At 43.3% G+C, this 21408-nt stretch overlaps 1 protein-coding gene across 1 annotated transcript in view; it reads right to left on the bottom strand.

Annotated features, from left to right (window-relative positions):
- Nucleotides 1–8052: 8052 nt before the first annotated feature.
- LOC309492646 (mitogen-activated protein kinase kinase kinase 11-like) overlaps nucleotides 8053–21408 on the bottom strand; it is a 16568-nt gene continuing 3212 nt past the window's right edge. The window contains exons 3-8 of the mRNA XM_082161641.1: nucleotides 20740–20983; nucleotides 15228–15335; nucleotides 14717–14858; nucleotides 14484–14587; nucleotides 13872–14336; nucleotides 8053–12692 (exon numbers count right to left, since the gene is read on the bottom strand). Coding sequence (XP_082017767.1) covers nucleotides 12109–12692; nucleotides 13872–14336; nucleotides 14484–14587; nucleotides 14717–14858; nucleotides 15228–15335; nucleotides 20740–20983 — 1647 coding nt within the window. The 3' untranslated portion in view covers nucleotides 8053–12108. The remainder of the gene's footprint in view (nucleotides 12693–13871; nucleotides 14337–14483; nucleotides 14588–14716; nucleotides 14859–15227; nucleotides 15336–20739; nucleotides 20984–21408) is intronic.

Here is a 21408-nt window from a genome sequence, read left to right as displayed (position 1 = left end):
AGAGAAACAGCACTAGAAACCAAAATACACTTCACAAATATTGTAAATACAGTGAAATACATAGAAACATCATGTTTAGTATTTAGCGTTATTCAGTGAGTTATAATAACCCCGTCCCCATGCTCCTCTGGTTGACGGATATCTCCTGCTAATGCTGTTCAGTATCACTAATGTTACAGTATGAGCCGCCAGTCTCTGAGGGTTAGCGGTGCCGTGGTGGAGCTCGCCACTGATGAGGTTATTACAGAACATCTGCACTAATACTGTTAATCATCAGCATTAATGTGTGAACACGCGGACTGAGGAATCAGAGGAATCGCTGGCTCAGTCTCACTGAATCTCTTCATTAAACAAGCCTCTATTTCTGTCGCTTCTCGCTTTAATAACTCCTGAAGTCTGTGTTTGTGTGAATCATCTACACATCTGATTCAGTAATAGTGCTCAGAGAAGCGTTCGCTCTGTCTGAAGAAAATGATCAATGACAAAACTAATGCATTCACATCTACCGGCGTGAGTGTGTGTGTGTGTGTGTGTGTGTGTGAGAGAGAGAGAGAGTGTGTGAGTGTGTGTGTGTGTGAGAGAGAGAGAGTGTGTGAGTGTGTGTGTGTGTGTGTGTGTTGCCGTTCAGGAACTATGACAAAACTCAGTGCCGGCCCGAGCCTTTGGGGGCCCCCTCCCACCACGCAGAGTCACCTGTGCTTGACGATTATTGATGTCATGCTATAATGTTACATTATAAATTAATACAATGAGGTTATGTATTAATACAAAATAAATACTTAATAAAAAATAGATACTTAAAAAAGTTGTAACTTTTTCTTTACTCTTTTACTAACTCTTTGAAACTTCTGAAAACAAACTGTCACAAAACATATTAAATAAATTATTTGCAAAATATCCTCCAACGTTTTGCAACACTTTGCAGTTTGAATGATGTCTTGAGAACATGACGGAGTATGTTTTTATGTTTCCACTGTTCGATCGCGCCCGCGCCTCACACACACACACACACACACACACACACACACACAACCACACACACACACACAAACACACACACACACACACACACACACACACACACACACACACACACAACCACACACACACACACACACACACACACACAAACACACACACAAACACACACACACAAACACACACACACACACACACACACACACACACACACACACACACACACACACACACACACACACACACACACACACACACACACACACACACACACACACACACACACACACAAACACACACACACACACACACACACACACACACACACACACACACACACAACATATTCCAGCATTGCAATCTTGACATCACAGCCTGTTCGTTAGGCTATAGCCGTAATAAAATATAATTATAAAATAGTCAACCTAACATATAAAACAGTAGAACAATTCGTACATTCAGCGTAAGCACCGCTCCTCCACTGTGATGTTTCCAAGCTCGTTTTTGCGCGTGTGAAGAGGATGATTTTTTCCGTCGATATTGGACAGTGAGTGAAGTACAAAGCCTATGATAAAGAATAGTTTACCATCCAAATCCATCGCGAATGTTTAAACATGTTGATTCTGAGAGAGATACGTGAGCCCAACACGCTTACTTTCACTTTCGCTTTAAATTATTTCGTTTTGGCTTGTTTATAGTTATTTTTTTATTCTTGTTCTGTTCTTCATATCATTACATTTAAAGGATAAATCATTGATTTAAATGTCAATCACTGATCAAATCAAATGTTTGTGACATGGCTTAACATTACCGTGACTTTGCGCACGAACTGTCTATGCATGCGAGGTTATGCGCATCACTCAAACACTGGCAGACACAGCAGCAGTTGTAGGCAGGTTTATTGATCATGAAATCAGAATTTTCTTGTCTTGAATTATTCATCCATTCATTCATTTATGTCACTTATTTAAGTTAATTAATATGTATTAAAAAAATTAAAATAAAAAATAAACTTGCTTGGGGGCCCCCTGGTGGCGAGATGCCTCGGGCCGGCCCTAACAAAACTAATGCTTTCACATCTATCGGCGTTTCGACCAGTTCAACACTGACTTTCTTACTCAGACATTTGTTCTAGAAAACGAGACACATACTATTAAATCAAGCAAAACGGCTTGTAAGGGGATTCAAGACACACTCATCTCACACAGTGTGTGTGTGTGTGTGTGTGTGTGTGTGTGTGTGTGTGTGTGTGTGTGTGTGTGTGTGTGTGTGTGTGTGTGTGTGTGTGTGTGTGTGTGTGTGTGTGTGTGTGTGTGTGTGTGTGTGTGTGTGCGTGCGTGCGTCTGTGTGCATGTTGCCGTTCAGGAACTAATACATGTGGACTGTGTGAATATGGATTGGTTTACTGGTTGAATGTATGGTTTAATGACAAACGCACTGGTTTATAATACATTGGTATAACCAGACACATATACTGGTTTACATCCATCGCTCTGGTCAAGTGTACAGCCTTTATACACTGGTTTGTGCAAGTAAACACTGGGCTCCTCAAATATGCAATGGTTTCCCCAACTATATATTGGTTTCCATACATTGGTTTCCTCGACTACATACTGGTTTCGATACATTAAAGTTTGTTCATTTATACATTGGTTTGTGGAAGTACTGGTAAGGACCGACTGGTTTGTCGCAGTACTGGTGAGGACACACTGGTTTGTGGAAGTACTGGTAAGGACACACTGGTTTGTCGCAGTACTGGTAAGGACCGACTGGTTTGTTGCAGTACTGGTGAGGACACACTGGTTTGTGGAAGTACTGGTAAGGACACACTGGTTTGTCGCAGTACTGGTAAGGACTGACTGGTTTGTTGCAGTACTGGTAAGGACACACTGCTTTGTGGAAGTACTGGTAAGGACACACTGGTTTGTGGAAGTACTGGTAAGGACACACTGGTTTGTGGAAGTACTGGTAAGGACACACTGGTTTGTGGAAGTACTGGTTAAGGACACACTGCTTTGTGGAAGTACTGGTAAGGACACACTGGTTTGTGGAAGTACTGGTTAAGGACACACTGGTTTGTCGCAGTACTGGTTAAGGACACACTGGTTTGTGGAAGTACTGGTAAGGACACACTGGTTTGTCGCAGTACTGGTTAAGGACACACTGGTTTGTGGAAGTACTGGTTAAGGACACACTGGTTTGTGGAAGTACTGGTTAAGGACACACTGGTTTGTGGAAGTACTGGTTAAGGACACACTGCTTTGTGGAAGTACTGGTAAGGACACACTGGTTTGTGGAAGTACTGGTTAAGGACACACTGGTATGTCGCAGTACTGGTTAAGGACACACTGGTTTGTGGAAGTACTGGTAAGGACACACTGGTTTGTCGCAGTACTGGTTAAGGACACACTGGTTTGTGGAAGTACTGGTTAAGGACACACTGGTTTGTGGAAGTACTGGTTAAGGACACACTGGTATGTCGCAGTACTGGTTAAGGACACACTGGTTTGTGGAAGTACTGGTTAAGGACACACTGGTTTGTCGCAGTACTGGTTAAGGACACACTGGTTTGTGGAAGTACTGGTAAGGACACACTGGTTTGTCGCAGTACTGGTTAAGGACACACTGGTTTGTGGAAGTACTGGTTAAGGACACACTGGTTTGTGGAAGTACTGGTTAAGGACACACTGGTTTGTGGAAGTACTGGTTAAGGACACACTGGTTTGTGGAAGTACTGGTTAAGGACACACTGGTATGTCGCAGTACTGGTTAAGGACACACTGGTTTGTGGAAGTACTGGTAAGGACACACTGGTTTGTCGCAGTACTGGTTAAGGACACACTGCTTTGTGGAAGTACTGGTAAGGACACACTGGTTTGTGGAAGTACTGGTTAAGGACACACTGGTTTGTGGAAGTACTGGTTAAGGACACACTGGTTTGTGGAAGTACTGGTAAGGACACACTGGTTTGTCGCAGTACTGGTTAAGGACACACTGGTTTGTGGAAGTACTGGTAAGGACACACTGGTTTGTCGCAGTACTGGTTAAGGACACACTGGTTTGTGGAAGTACTGGTAAGGACACACTGGTTTGTCGCAGTACTGGTTAAGGACACACTGCTTTGTGGAAGTACTGGTAAGGACACACTGGTTTGTGGAAGTACTGGTTAAGGACACACTGGTTTGTGGAAGTACTGGTTAAGGACACACTGGTTTGTGGAAGTACTGGTTAAGGACACACTGGTTTGTGGAAGTACTGGTTAAGGACACACTGGTTTGTCGCAGTATTGGTGAGGACACACTGGTTTGTGGAAGTACTGGTAAGGACCAGTGTTGGGGCTAGTTACTCAAAAAAGTAATATATTACATATTACATATTACTCTCAAAAATAGTAATGGCGTACTTTACTTTATTACTCCCTGGAGAAAGTAACTAGTTATATTACTAGTTAAATTTTTTTTCTTAATTACTCTATAATTGCCTGAGATGCATCAGATGGAGGGAGAACATACAAAGGAAGTGTGTTCTTTAGGGTCTTTATTACGCCAACAACAGACTGGCACTGTCTAGCACAAATAACTACAAACAACTGTACTTGTGCAATCAAGTACAAACAAGTATTAACTTCCTCAATGTTTAACAAACACTGTCAGATTATCTTTCTAAAAGACAGCGATTCAACGGTAGAAAGAGGTAACATTTCTTCTACTACATACGAGGCAACAAGCTTATTTATCTCGGATTTTGATGTTGGTAGTACTTTATGTTGAAATGAAAGTTTTTGCTGCTCGTTCATGTCACTCTGTCGCTTCGCAACGAGCTTGATGTGTCCGTGCTGTCGCTGCAGGGGCTTCTTCAAGTTGGAGGTAGAGTTACAAGCGGTGGAGAGCAGCTTTCTCCCCGGGCAGAGTGTGCACTTCACCGTCAAGTTGAATCTCCACCCGTCGAAACTAGCTTTCTGATGCTGGGAACCTTCCTCTGAAAAAGAGCTTGCCGTTGTTGACGTCTGTCTTTGAGGGTGCCGCTCTGCTGCTGGCTGCCGGGTGTCGACCAATCGGTGATGGTAAATGATACCTCGTGCCAAACCCAGACCAATCACTGTTCCATTCACACTTCTCTGTGTTGTGTGCCTTGTGTGTGTGATGAAGGTGCTACTGGCAAATGTAACGCAAGTAACTAGCTCGGGAAAACTGTAATAATATTACCATTTTCAGACGAGTAATGCCTTACACTACCAGTTACTGAAAAAAGTAATATTATTACAGTAACGCGTTACACCCAACACTGGTAAGGACACACTGGTTTGCTGGTGAGTTGATGGGGTTTTCACGACTGTTTTCAAAATGTCAAAATATTGTTTTATTACTTTAAACAAGAGGTGTAACTGTAGAGTGTGTAGAGTGTGTAGAGTGTGTAGTGTGTGTAGAGTGTGTAGAGTGTGTAGTGTGTGTAGAGTGTGTAGAGTGTGTAGAGTGTGTAGTGTGTGTAGAGTGTGTAGAGTGTGTAGTGTGTGTAGTGTGTGTAGAGTGTGTAGTGTGTGTAGAGTGTGTAGAGTGTGTAGTGTGTGTAGAGTGTGTAGTGTGCACATCATTCACTTAAGTATTTAAACTACATTTACATTTACATTTATTCATTTAGCTGACGCTTTTTATCCAAAGCGACTTACAATTGCTATATATGTCAGAGGTCGCACGCCTCTGGAGCAACTAGGGGTTAAGTGTCTTGCTCAGGGACACATTGGTGTCTCACAGTGGATTCGAACCCGGGTCTCTCACACCAAAGGCATGTGTCTTATCCACTGCTCCACTACACCCCCCAAAACTAATATACACTCCTTAACATATGATTCATCCAACGTGTATTTCCTAGAGTGATTACTGTGTTCCTCATGTGAAGCCGTGGAGTATTTCACACAGTCGAAAACAGTAATACAGTAATAACACACACACACACACACACACACACACACACACACACACACACACACACACACACACACACACACACACACACACACACACACACACACGCACTGAATCATATCTCACACACACACACACACACGCACTGAATCATATCTCACACACACACACACACACACACACACACACACACACACACACACACACACACACACACACACACACACACACACACACACACACACACACACACACACAGAAGGAGGAGATTCATAACAACATTTTTGATCAGGCCTGTTGATTTGTATTATAATTAAAGCATTTGTATATTCTGACAGTTTCTTGTTACCTGATTCAGTGTGTGTGTGTGTGTGTGTGTGTGTGTGTGTGTGTGTGTGAGATATGATTCAGTGTGTGTGTGTGTGATATATATGATTCAGTGTGTGTGTGTGTGTGTGTGTGTGTGAGATATGATTCAGTGCGTGTGTGTGTGTGTGTGTGTGTGTGTGTGTGTGTGTGAGATATGATTCAGTGTGTGTGTGTGTGATATATATGATTCAGTGTGTGTGTGTGTGTGTGATATATATGATTCAGTGTGTGTGTGTGTGTGATATATATATGATTCAGTGCGTGTGTGTGTGTGATATATATGATTCAGTGTGTGTGTGTGTGTGATATATATGATTCAGTGTGTGTGTGTGTGTGATATATATATGATTCAGTGCGTGTGTGTGTGTGATATATATGATTCAGTGTGTGTGTGTGTGTGTGTGTGTGTGTGTGATATATATGATTCAGTGCGTGTGTGTGTGTGTGTGTGTGTGATATATATGATTCAGTGCGTGTGTGTGTGTGTGTGTGTGATATATATGATTCAGTGTGTGTGTGTGTGTGTGTGTGTGTGTGTGTGTGTGATATATATGATTCAGTGCGTGTGTGTGTGTGTGTGTGTGTGTGTGTGTGATATATATGATTCAGTGTGTGTGTGTGTGTGTGTGTGTGTGTGTGATATATAAACCATATTCACTGTTGAAATCACTTCATTACATCACTGCTGTCATAGTAGTCTGGAGTGAAGCGTGTAGAAGAGTGTGTTTACTGTAAACACAGCACTGTGTGTGTGTGTGTGTGTGTGTGTGTGTGTGTGTGTGTGTGTGTGTGTGTGTGTGTGTGTGACAGGTGATGTACCTGTGGTCTCCATGGAAACAGTGTTAGCACAGACTCTCTCCTGCCGAATCCACATGAGGAACAAATCATGCTTTGGTAAATCTAAAAAAAAAAAAGTAACAATTATGACATTCTGCATTCTACTCTTCTTTTCATAGTTTCTCTCATAATTATGACTTAGCATTTCATAATTTAGATTTTTTGTCAATATCAACTTTGTCAATATTGACTAACTAATGCCATAATTGTAACTTTTTATGTCATAAATTTGACATTTTATACCAAAATTTTAATATTGTCATCATAATTCCGACTTTGATGTCACATTTTCAACTTTTTATGTCAATTTCGTCTTTGGCAAAAGTACAACTGTTTATGTCATAATTTTTACTTTTTTGTCAATTTCGACTTGCCATAATTTCTGCTTATTTTAAAATGTCTACTTGTAATGTAACAGATGTTCAGGATTATTGATGTAGAGGAAGTTAAAAAAAACAGCAATTATTTAAAATACTAACATTATAAATGTCTTTACTGTCACTTTTGATCAAGTTAATATTTACATATATAATCACACGTGCATGTGACACTGAACACACACACACACACACACACACACACACACACACACACACACACACACAGAGAGAGAGAGAGAGAGAGAGAGAGAGAGAGAGAGAGAGAGAGAGCTGATGTGTGTGTGTGTGTGTGTGTGTGAGGACTCGTTCAGGATCACAGCGCCTCCTAGAGGATAATACAGCAGTCAGAGAATAAACGCCTCATGCACAGCTGGGTTATTACACACAAATACACACGCAAATCAGTAAAACAAAATAATAATAATAAAAAAAATTAAAAATTAAAAAAAATAAAAAAAATTTAAAAAAAAAGTTATTTCTGTTGCCAAGGCAAGATTTCTCAGGTTTAGTTGTTTTATCCTGATGTACTGAAATTAAAACTGAAATAAAAATGACATAACACAACAAAATGACTAAAACTTTAATTAAAATTGAAATCAAAACAGAACATATGTATAAAAAAAACTGATTTAAAACATTAATTAAAAACCATTATATTATCTCAGTGATGAGCCGAAATAATCCCACAATATACAAACGTCTAGTTGTTTTTAATTAAGATATTATACTTAACATTTTCATAAGAGGTTTACTTTTTAACTATTTAAATATAGCCTATATCTTTCCCATCACAGTGAAGCATTGCCAGATCTGGACAGCCTTATACAATAATGTTAAAAATCCTCTAAAAATGCTATTTTCCTGTAAGAATGAGCCGGACGTGTTTCATATTAATATCTACAGTGATTTAAAAGGAATAACTGCAGTAGATATTAGAGATTAGAGATGTGAACACACAAACACAGTTTTAGAGTCTTGTTAAACTTTATTTGGTCTTGCTCCTTTTTTCAGTCTTTTTCTCTTTTTTTTTTTTTATTTAAATTGAAAAGTTCCACAGGTTAAAACCCTTTACAATGAGCAAATACACATCCAGACGCTCTTTAAGACACACACACACACACACACACACACACACACACACAAATGGAGTGATTAGGACCAGCCCATTGAAAGACACACACACACACACACACACACACACACACACACACACACACACACGTTATAAGGGCTTCACAAATATGCAATATATCGCAGTAAGCTTCAAATAAAGGCGACTCGTCGTCGACTGAAGCCTTCCTCAGACGCAGGTAGTGGAGGATCTGATGGTCTGAGTCTCGAGTGTGTGCTCAGACACAACAGAGGAAGAAGAGGAAGAAGAGTAAAGACACGTGTCCTCGACGCTCTTCTGTTTCAGTGAAGCAGATCTGTCCCTTTGCAGCACCCTTAGCTCCAGTGAAGAACACAAGCAGAACATCTCTAACGCAGCCCGTCATAAAGCATCCTAAGGTGGACTGTGTCTCGATCCAGTGTGTTAAACGCCTCACTAATAAATATTAATAGCTTCAAAACTTTACTGATTCAGCTTCATACAGAACGAGTCTCGCACGCATGAAGAGCAGAAGCGTGATTGTCGAGCTGATTATCTTCACACACACACACACACACACACACACACACACGCGCGCGCGAGGAGAAACGATCTGCTCGACCTGAGCTGTGGTGTGTCTGAACTCAGGCAGGAGAAGCCCACATCTGTGGAAGCTTGTAGAAAAATAAAAGATTTAATCGCTGTTATTATTATAATATATTCTGAGAGAAACCTCAGTGTAGGGCGAGTCTGTCCAACTGCAGATCGGAATCAAACGCAACGTTCATGCCTTTGATAATAAAGTTGGGAAACCGCAAATTATGAGTTATCATCTTGCGACTCAAAAAATAAATAAAAAATAAATAAATTCCAAGGCCAAAAAATAAATAAAAAAAATAAAAGAAAAAAAGTTCAAATTTCGAGATGTAACTCAGAATTATGAGTTGATAACTTGCAATTGTGAGAAATATATAAAATTATCAGATACAATTCGCAATAATCCTTTTTTATTTGATTATTTCATGGTGAAAAAAAAATAATGTGCAAAAAAAAAAGGTCCCAATTGTGAGATAAAACCTCAGAATTCCGAGAAATGTCAAAATTGTGAATTTATAACGTGGTTCTGAGGAAAAACACACTTAAACTTTTTATTAAAAAAATTCTGAGGAAAAAAATAGAATTATAATGCAAACTCAAGTTTTTAATTTGCAACTGAGAGAAAAAAAAAGTCAAAATTGTGAGATAAATGCAATTACTTTTTTTTTTATTCCATGCCAGAAAAGAAAAAAAAAACAATGCAAAAAGTCCAAATTGCGAGATGTAACTCAGAATTATGAGTTAATAACTAATTGTGAAACAAGCTCGCAAATGTGGGAAATCAGATAAAAAGTTGCAATTAGCCTACCTTATGTATTATTTCATGAAAAAAAAGATATAAAAAAGAAATGAGAGAAAGCTGAAGCTCCCGGGAGATGAGACAGAGAGACGAGGCACTAGAGGAACAGCAGAGAGAGAGAGAGAGAGAGAGAGAGAGAGCAGATGAGGACGAGGGAATGAGTGCAGTGATGAAGAGCCTCCAGCAGGGGGAGACAGAGAGACCAGACACTAGAGGAACAGCAGAGAGAGAGAGCAGATGAGGACGAGGGAATGAGTGCAGTGATGAAGGGCCTCCAGCAGGGGGAGACAGAGAGACCGACACTAGAGGAACAGGAACAGCAGAGAGAGAGAGAGCTCTGATTTGAGGCATGTTTGGGTTCGCTCTCCTTCTACAGTCCACCTGATGTTTCCCAGGTCAAGTGGAAATCAGTTCACTAAATAATGTAAACTTGACTGACTGCTTCATCTCCACTTTAAATAATAAAGCTAGAGTCTAGTCCACTTCTCCTGCCCAAACACCACCAGTGAGGTCAGAGGTCGCAGAGCGTTTCTCCACGCGGTTAAACACACACACTCTTCTCTTCTCGTGTGAAATCACGGACACTTTCTTTGGCACGTGTCGGATGTGTAATGATTCTCCCGCACACTCTCGCCGTGACAGAATAAACCTGGGCTGACATCATGAGCTTGACTGCAGAGACTTAGACCGGTTAGACCGTAAAGACCCCGGTATACTTTAAACCGAAACATTAATTAGCGTGAGTTTCAAACAAAATCAGGACAAAACAAAAGTTAGTCTGGAGTTTGTTTCGGGAACTTTCCGAAAAACACCTTTGAATTGTAATTGGTCAGTGGTGATGATGTAATAGATGGGTGTGGCTTTGAGGCTCCGCCTTCTTCGCCATATTTTCTCTTCAGTTCGTCGAGGTCAGAATTGCTCAAGTATTTCGTTCTTTTTCCCCCTTAGAAAGAGCGATAAAGAACGTGGCCCTGCTTATCTCGGGGCCTTAAAGCGGATCAACCCATCCGAGAGGAAAACATGAGGTTCTCCCGACACTCAACACTCTTCCCTTCCCAGATTACATGGGAATCTCCTGTGGTTTCGTTTCCCAAAGTTAGCATGGGTTAGGGCTGCACGACCCTGGAAGACACTGACATCGCCATATTTACTCTTTCTGTGAGATATATATTGTGATAATTAGAAAAACAGGAGTCTAGGGATGCACGATATATCGGTATCGGCCGATATCTGTTCATTTTAATGTTATCGTTATCAGCCCAATGAAAACATGTGGCCGATGTATTAAAGCCGATATATAATGTGTTATTTCCCTCAGCTGAGACTCTTCAGATGCACACTGCTCAACATGATGGCTTTGAATTGCGTGAAATATGATCAAAATCACTTAAAAAAAGGAAAATACTGTGAAGTACAACATCTCTGTCATATAGACGACAGACAATGATCATGAAAACATTATAATTGTGTGTTTTGGACATGGATTTTGTTTTAGTAATCAAGCTCTCAAAACCTGGATTTAGATTCATCAGCCAATATATCGGTTATCGGCTTTCAAATATAAAGAATTATCGGTATCGGCCAAAATTTTGGTGCATCTCTAGTTGAATCCACGTGTACCGGATGTGGACCGAATGTGGACCGGACATGTACCGGATGTGTACGACACGTGGACCAGATCCGGCCCACATCTGGACCGCACTGAGTCCACATGTACCAGATCCGGCCCACATCTGGACCGCGCTGAGTCCACATGTACCAGATCCGGCCCACATCTGGACCGCGCTGAGTCCACATGTACCAGATCCGGCCCACATCTGGACCGCGCTGAGTCCACATGTACCAGATCCGGCCCACATCTGGACCGCGCTGAGTCCACATGTACCAGATCCGGCCCACATCTGGACCGCGTTGAGTCCACATGTACCAGATCCGGCCCACATCTGGACCGCGCTGAGTCCACATATACCAGATTCAGCCCGGATCTTGAATAGCTATATTTTGGGAAATAACTCTAGAATGAGCAGGTGATTTTGTTGGCGAGTCTGGATTGGGAATATTCCCACTGTTTTTGAGCAGTATCGCGATGTCAGTTTAATCTGGACGTATGGTGCAGCCCTGTCCACGGGCCAGGGTTCAGAAGCGGTCGTCTCTGGGCAGCGCCGGGGACCGGAACGGGCTGAGGCCGAGGCTCCTGCGAGGGTGGACCCGCTCCTCCACCGGCCGACCCCAGCCCAGGTCTATGAGCGGGGAGTCGGCCGGGTTCAGCGGGGCGACCCGCAGGGACAGATTCGGGCTGCCGTTGGTCGAGCAGGGCGCCGAGCGTGAGGTCGGGAAGGGGGTGGAGAAGGGGTCAAAGGTCGACCCGTGGTCCGAGTTCATGGAAGGGTCCACCTTCAGATTGAAGGGGTCACAGTCCGGCGAGGGGAAGGGGTCACAGTTCGTGAAGGGGTTGTTGGGCGAGGGGTGGAACCCCAGGCGAGGGCTGGTGGGAGTGCTGATGGGCTTCCGAACGCCGGCTTGGTCCACGGCGCCGGCCGATATGAAGCTCCACGGGTCGATGCGGGGCCGGTTCGGGGACGGGCGGGGGCGAGGCACGATGTTGACCTCCAGACGACGGGTTTTGGGGCTCCACAAACGGGGGTCCGGGTACAGGGCGAACGGCATCGGAGACTTGTCCTCCGCCTCAAACGTGTCTTGACACAACGGAAGATCCAACACTAATAAAGAGAGAGGTGAATCAGTCACAATTCAGCAGTGCTTGGAGAAAAGCTTCTGATAAACACACAAATGTAAAGGTAACATCATTTGTTCACAGCATCAACTGCACACTTAGCTTTACTTCTAATTCTTGCACTAGTAACATCAGTTTGGGCAGTTTTATGTTAAATATTTACTGGTTGAGAAAGTAGTTAATATTTCAATATTCAAAATATTACTTAAAAAATGCCATCTTATTCTACTAGAACAGGTTTTCCTCCTTGGATGTTGATTATTTTCCACATATTCTCCATTGTTGCGGCTCCTCTCTTCCCAGTCTGTCAGTAACGCTCTGTTTACTTCCTGACTCTATGAAGCCCCTCCTTCTGAAAAGCACACTGTGCTCTGATTGGTCGGCTGGAGCAGTGTGTCGTGATTGGTCGAGCGCTTCGAGTGTATTTGGGAAATGTCCCGCCCCTTACCATAACCGCCAGTTTAACACACTACTAACTAACTCAACCAGGCCCCGCCCCTTTATTCTGCGCATTAATTATTATAATGAGGAATATTGTGACGTGTTCGTTCCCGGAAGAAACTCAAGATACAATGGAGTCGTTTCAGGAGTTCAGGAACACTGACACTGATTTAGAGAAGAACAGCAACATTAATCACACTAAAGAGAGATGAACATGGAAACGGCATCATAAGTCCTCTTTAAAACATAAATATCCTAGCATTATTTACGCAATTGCAGTGTAAATACATCTAAAGTCTGATTTAGAAGTGCCACTTCTGCAGTGAAAAAGTGGATTTTGTTAATACCGATTTCATTTGATTGGTAACAACCTGTTTAATGGTGAAATATCTGATCCGAACTGTTGAGTTAGTGCACACATAACAGCTACAATAACACCAATGGTCACCAAAGTTCAATGGTCTACTGTCAGTTCTTGGTACATTAATCTACATTTATGCATTTGGCAGATGCTTTTATCCAAAGAAATGTATACATTTATCATTCAGACCCATGACTGGTGTTATGAGCTAAGGGTTAGGGGGTTAGGGTTATATTTCTGTTTAATGCAAGTCCTCTGATGTTTTTTAAATGGCTAATGCTGATGGGATTTCTAGACAGCCGATTGGCCAATAGTTATGAATGAACTAGAACTAGAGCTGAGTTCTGAAGGGGTGAGGGTTACCCAGCTGTGAGGAGTGCAGTCCGTGACTCGCCCTCCTCCTGCGCTCGCCGCTCTGATACGAGACCTCGGCGTCCCCGTTAGCATGAGCCGTCCAGTCTCCGGTGCTGTCCTGCGTCCGGCGTTCCCGGTCCCGGTCCCGGGGGTTTGGCGGCGGCGGGGTCAGCATCAGCGGCTTGGTCTCGGGAGGCTTCAGTGAGTCCAGGAACCCCCGGGGCAGAGAGTCTGTGCTGAAGGTGATCAGATCCCCCACGGGCTCCGGCTCGGGCGCGGGCAGGTGCGTCCGGGACGAGGCCCGTGGCGGGGGGGTGGGGGGGTGCTGGGCCTCGAGGCAGCGACCCAGAGCCACGGACGCCAGCAGGGCAGCGCTGCTGAGCAGAGAGCGGTGTGTGTTCTTCGCCACACCCCGGGGATCCGGCTTCGGGGAACCACAGGGGGACGAACCCCCTTCCTCACTCTCTGAACCCTCTGACACACACACACACACATATGAGAGATATATATATACACTACCAGTCAAAAGATATACAGTAAAGTGTGATTTACTCCTGTGATCAAAGCTGTGTGTGTGTGTGTGTGTGTGTGTGTGTGTGTGTGTGTGTGTGTGTGTGTTACCGTTGTGGCTGGATGGTGTGACGGGTCTGTACTCCTCGAAATCAGCTTTAGATTCGTCATTCTCATTACTGTCCATGTCCAGGAGTTTGGCTCTCATCGACAGACTGACACACACACACACACACACACACACACACACACACACACACACACACACACACACACACACACACACACATCAGACCACTTGACTTCATCCGTTTGGCACACAAACGCTTAGAGAAAGCACTCACCTGTTCTCGAGTCGGAGGATCTTCGGGCTCTTCGGGCTCTTCGGGCTCGGATGAGGAGTGAATCTCCTCTCACCGTTGGTTTGCTTGAGAGGAAGAGACTCCAGTGGCCACAGCGAACTCCACTTACTCTCACTGGGACTCACTGGGACACACACGCAACACACTCACATGTGAGAAAACAACAGCGCCGCCTTGTGGTGACACTGAGTCTGAAGAACCACACAAACGCATGTTCACACTGATGGAAAACTGATCTTATGAAGTCTAAACTGAACTCGATCTCTCTCATCTCAATAAATAAATAAAGGTATGGCGATACGAGGTTTCCACCCGACAGAGACTAAATATAGCTTACAATAGTTTGTATAAGAACACAAGTAATGATTAGATCTTGATGTAAGTTCACCAAGCCGTTAGTTAGCACTGTAACGTGTTTTATAGGTCAGTTAAACTAAACCGAGGTCATGTACAGGTCATGTAGAAGATAGAGGGATGATATATACACACTCACGCTGTATCGCTCGGAAGCGCGGGCCGATGGACGGAGAGCCCAGATCTGGAGAGTTACGTCTCTTCTCCAAGCCCGGAGACGCCTGGACCGTGATCTTATGGATGAAATCTGCAGCGAGGAAAACAAGCCATATTTACAGCCAGATCACGGCCAACATGAGACACTACAGACAAAAACAGGGTTTTAGGTTTCTCATCGATGTACTAGTCCATAACTTGACTTATTTCAGACTAGATTTATTTCACTTTATCTATTTGCATCCAACAATACATATCAATAAATGAATTTTTCTCCACTTCTGTAACACTTAAATTCACCAAAACTTACTATATTCTGAAGGTTTTTACAGAGGGGTTTGTTCATATATCATTCAACCTGATTTTTATAGCATTTTATTCCTAAAAACATGGACAAATGTTTTTCTGAGTAATTAAGGGATAAAAGGAGAAATCAAAAAACCCTTCTGTAAAAACCTTTAATTCTAATATGTCAACAAAATCAAACAAGATCATTGAACTTGACTTCATCCAGTGTTCATATTAATCTACTCAGATTACTCAGATTCTACTCAGAAGTGTTTGATGGCGAAGATGGCGCCGCTATGTTTGGCCTGCCACTTGCTTCTCTGTTTTTTCATGTTTGTTTTTGCTACCGTCTCGCCGATTATTGTTTATGATCGCACTACGCTGCTGGAATTGCGTTTTACAACTAATCGCCTCCTAAATGCCCAGTCCTTCAAACCACCACCGCCACTGTTGACATTAATTCCTTCTTACCTGATCCGCCCTGTCTGTCTGCTACCAGGCAGTAAGCGTCGCAGAAGATGCGGTCGGAGAAGGGGGTTTCATGTCAGGCTGAGGACTCACCTGGATTCTCTGTCGCCGAGGACTGGAAATCAATCAGGACTTGGCAGTGCTCAAAGATCGTGGGAATGGTAACGATGGCTTCGGCCGGTTAATTCCAACACTGGCGTTCCATTTCCGTGTCCCCGCCGCGTCAAAACATCTACCCGGGGTTGCGTCCAAGGAAACCTCAGTCCAATTCCTCGTGTGACATCGCCGCCTGTCAACTCGACCATGTTCCGCATGGCATTATGTAACACCAGATCGCTCAATAACAAAATATTTGTCCTCAATGATGTCATCTCCTCTCACAATATGGATTTGTTTTTCCTCACCGAAACCTGGCTTCCCCCAGGTGACGTCAGTGCCTTTTCGGAACTCCTCCCCTCTGGCTATCTTTACCTAAACACCCGCGGCAAACGGGTAGGGGCGGGGGGATAGCTACTACACACAGACAGTCCTTGATATGCCGCCAGCTGTCCACTAGAGGGTATTCCAGCTTTGAGTTACAAGCATTTGTGCTCACACTAACCTGTCCTATCTTATGTGCAGTAATCTACCGGCCACCAAAGCTAAATAAGGATTTTTTAAATGAGTTTTCAGAGTTTCTGACAGAGTTTCTGGCAAAGTTTGATAATATTCTAATCTGTGGTGATTTTAACATTCATGTTTGCTGCCCCTCTGATAAACCTGCTAATGAGTTTAAGGCACTTTTAGATTCATTGGACCTTACCCAGTCCATATCCCGTCCCACTCATAGGTTAGGTCACACCCTTGACCTTATTATCTCTCGTGGGGTGATAGTGTCAACCTGTGAGGTCCTGGATTTTCCCATCTCTGACCACTCTCTCATACGGTTTGACATCTGTGCTGTTCCTCCTGCTCCCTCGTCCACTGCCCCCCCATCGTCGTCGCATTATTACTCCATCTACAGTTGATAACTTTGTTGCTGCCTTCTCTGTTTCTGACATCGTCTCCACTGCTGAATTGGCATCTCCTCTATGTCCTGACCTTCTCCTCTCCTCCTTCCACACCATCTGCTCCCAGATTATGGACTCTGTTGCGCCCTACAAGGTAAAGACGACCAAAGGTCCATTGGACCCCTGGCTCAATGATTCAACTTGGGCCCTCAGGCGCCAGTGTAGACAGGCTGAGCGAAAATGGAAGAAGGATAGGCTGCAGGTGTCACTGGAGATGTTTAGAGACAGTCTTGCCACCTATCAGAGAGCAGTGAAAGGAAGCTAAAGGACAGTACCTTTCTAATCTCATCAATAGCAATAGCCACCGCCCTGGAATCCTGTTCAGCACTATTAATTCTGTCATAAATCCGGTGTCTGTTGTTTTGAATGATGTATCAGAAAATACATGCAATGCATTCAAACAATACTTTTTGGACAAGGTTACGTCTGTTAGGCAAACTATCACACAAGCTCCTGCTGTTGCCTTTTCCTCCCGAGCGACGCAATGCGTGCTGTAGAACTTTGATGCAGTTACTCTGGAGGACCTCAAAAAAGCTGTCCATGAGCTGAAGCCTACCACCTGCCCTCTAGACGCTGTTCCTGCCAGGATTTTGAAAGAGGCTATTGACATCGTAGGTCCTTTTCTTGTCTCCTTCATAAACAGCTGTCTTAGTTTGGGGACTGTTCCCACTGCTCTCAAACAGGCTATTGTTAGACCGCTGCTCAAGAAACCCAACCTAGATCCCACCATACTGTCCAATTTTCGACCAATATCTCACCTGTCACTTCTGTCTAAGTTGATGGAGAAGCTTGTTTTGTCCCAGCTTCAGTCTCACCTACAACTGCACGTCATTAGTGATACATTTCAGTCCGGTTTCAGGTCTAGACATAGCACTGAATCAGCGTTACTGAGGGTCCATGATGACATTCTTGGAGCTCTGGATAGTAAAAGCTCTGTGGTTTTGGTACTACTGGACCTTACCGCTGCATTTGACACCGTGGATCATGCCATTCTCATCTCCCGTCTTCAACATTTTGTTGGTTTGCAGGGCGCACTGCTCAATTGGTTCTCCTCATATCTCACTAACAGAACTTTTTCAGTAATGCTCGACGACTTTTCCTCCTCATCTGCCCCTCTGTCATCCGGTGTGCCTCAAGGATCCATTCTTGGTCCTGTTCTGTTCTCTCTCTATATGCTGCCACTTGGACAACTCATCTCCAATCATAACGTTCATTTTCATTTCTATGCAGACGACCTCCAGATCTACCTTCCTGTGATTCTGAACAATCGTTCTGCGCTGGACCCCCTTTATAACTGCCTTAAGGACATCAAGCAGTGGCTTTCCAAGAATTTCCATTTTCATTTGAATGAAGGAAAGACTGAGTACATTCTGTTCAGCCCTGACTCACCCAACAGTTCTCTCAGTTTTGGTCCTCTAACACCTCAGTTTGCACCCACTGTGCGTAACTTGGGTGTTATTTTTGAAAAAAAATAGCAGTATGACAAACAGATTAGTGCAGTTGTTAAGACGAGCTTTTACCAGCTAAGGCTTCTCAGTAAGGTCAAACCATTCTTGTCCCGACCTGACCTTAAAAAAGCCATTCATGCCTTTATCAGCTCGAGGATAGACTACTGCAATGCCCTCTCTACACTGGACTTAATCAATCCTTAATCGGCTTCAACTGGTTCAAAACGCGGCAGCACGTCTCCTCACCAACACCTCCAAACGCTCACACATCACCCCAGTCCTCCGCTCGCTCCACTGGCTCCCGGTGCGGTTTAGGGTGGAGTATAAGGTCCTGCTGTTCGTGTTCAAGGCCATCAATGGTCTGGCCCCGGTCTACCTCGCCGATTTAGTAATGGTCTACCAACCACCCAGAACTCTCCGCTCCTCTGAACACACCTCTCTGGTCATTCCCAAATTCAAATATAAAAAGTTTGGAGGCCGGTCATTTGCCGTCCAGGGACCTAATCTGTGGAGCGCTTTACCAACACTCCTACGAAGCATCACCGTGTTGAGTGTTTTTAAATCGCAGTTGAAAACACATCTGTTCAGACAAGCTTTTAACACGTAACCTCTGACTCGACTGTTTTTTTTTTGCATGTATATTTGTGGGGGTTTTTTGTTGTCTATTAATGCTTTTACTGGAAAATGCCTTGTGCACCTTTTGGCTGTTGTAAGGCGCTATAAAAATAAAATTTGATTGATTGATTGATTGAATCTTCTGGAAATGTATGCAAATTAGTGCATATTTGTTTAATTTGCATATTTAAACAACATTTCAGAAAACTTGTAATACAAAGCAATTGTCTTAGTGTACTGTGATTAATCAAGTGGAAAAGTAAGGTAATATTAGTAGTTAATGTTCCTCCTATTCACCTGTGCATCTCGTCTTTGAGAAACCACCGGTAGAACAACATGGTTAATTATTACTAACGATGTGCAGAAATGTGTGTGTGTCTTCTGTGTTCTGCAGAAATGTGTGTGTGTCTTCTGTGTTCTGCTCTGTTACATGTTAACTTGTTATTTTTCCATTCTAGTGTCATAACACCTCATTACTGTGTGACTGCACCTCATTAATATCTTAAATAAAGACAGTGTAATAATTAGAGTCTCTGAGAGTGCCATTTGCTTATAATAACATCTTAAATACACTGATTACAACAGATTATGTCTGTTAGCATCTACTCCACACATCCTAGCAGCGTGAAATCATATCATATAAATCCTGAACATCCTAGAAACTGCATAATGTAGTAAAATAATCCAGAACAGCCTCTCAACCACATTCAGTCAAACTCAAATGTATTCAGAGTTATGAAATCAGTTGATATTTGACTGGTTTTGTCCATCCTTCTGTTAGAAGTTTTCCCAAATTTCACTAGTAGTCACTGTATGAAGAGTTTTTGGGTATAATATGTCTCAGTTTACTTTATTTTGCTCTCCTCACTTACATACATGAACTATAGTGTCCTGATCACACTAGTGAAACAATATCACACATTATATCTGGTGTCTGAATAATTTTGACTGTAGCGACGCATTAAAAACTATTGTTACCCCCATATCCCATGAACACCTCCTTCAACAGGGTTAGGGTCAGGGTTAGGGTTAGGTAAGCATGATTGTGGTGGCTTCTGAATGGGCAAACACGGCTCACAATTCTCCATTAAATGTGAAAATCTAGTTTATTCTCATGAGCTTTAAAACGAGACAACAAGCATCATGTGTGCATGATGAGCACATCACTCCAGGAACCCTTGTCGCTGTCTCTGAATGAACAGAAGATTGAAACGCTTTGATCAAACATGACTAATAAACACACGACTGCCGTATTCTGTGTCAGAAGCTCATCATCTCACAGAAGGAGCTCAGCTGTCCTTATGAGGTGAGTTTGGAGGAAAAGCATGTTATTAAATGTCGTCTTTTGTTGGACAAGAGGTTCATAAATGTGTCTCATGTTTGGAAAGATGTTTGACGCGTGTTGCTTTTTCAAATGCACGTTATAAGCGACTCAAACTCAGAGTGAGCCACGTTTACTGAGCCGTACGTCACTGACAAGCTGCACATAACTAATAATCTCAGCATGCTGATTTCATAATCGCGATCAGCCAAAAAGTGCGATTACATGTAAACTGTGATTAATCGTGCAGCGCTACTCTGTGTGTGTGTGTGTGTGTGTGTGTGTGTGTGTGTGTGAAGGCCTCACCCTGTGGCATGCTGATCTTCTCCCCGTTCTTAACCTTCAGCTTGTGCTTCTTGAAGGTCCCCTTGCGCTTCTTGACGTTGGGCTTCTGGTTGTGGTTGAGGTGCAGGATGAGCAGGGAAAGCTCTCGCTCGAACACGTCCTGCTCCCACTGGGCCAACTGTTGCTCTCGCTGACGGAGGAACTCCTCGTGAGACTTCTGTTCCAGAGCCGCACGCTTCAGCTCCTCCTCACGACAGCGCAGCTCCTACACACACACACACACACGTTCACACATATACACAGGTGCAACAAGCACATCATGATATTTCGGCATGTTTGGTTTGAAAGTTCATTGTCCAAACACTGCAGTCAACCTTTTTGTCCCCTCAATATTTGAAGCAGGGTTATTATCGTTAAAGGTGTTGTATAATGGCCTTTTCACAAGCTGTAAAATAAGTCCCTGGATTTCACAGATTCAAAACACTTCTGTTTCACATCCAGACTCATAACATCCAGACTCAGAACACTTCTGTTTCACATCCAGACTCAGAACACTTCTGTTTCAAATCCGGACTCAAAACACTTCTGTGTCAAATCCAGACTCAAAACACTTCCGTTTCAAATCCGGACTCAAAACACTTCCTTTTCACATCCCTACTCAAAACACTTCCTTTTCACATCCGGACTCAA

This window comes from Leuciscus leuciscus (assembly GCF_965113295.1).
Source record: "Leuciscus leuciscus genome assembly, chromosome: 2".
Classification (NCBI taxonomy): domain Eukaryota; kingdom Metazoa; phylum Chordata; class Actinopteri; order Cypriniformes; family Leuciscidae; genus Leuciscus; species Leuciscus leuciscus.
Note: the sequence above shows the minus strand (reverse complement) of the source record. Positions and strands in the feature narration are given on the sequence as shown.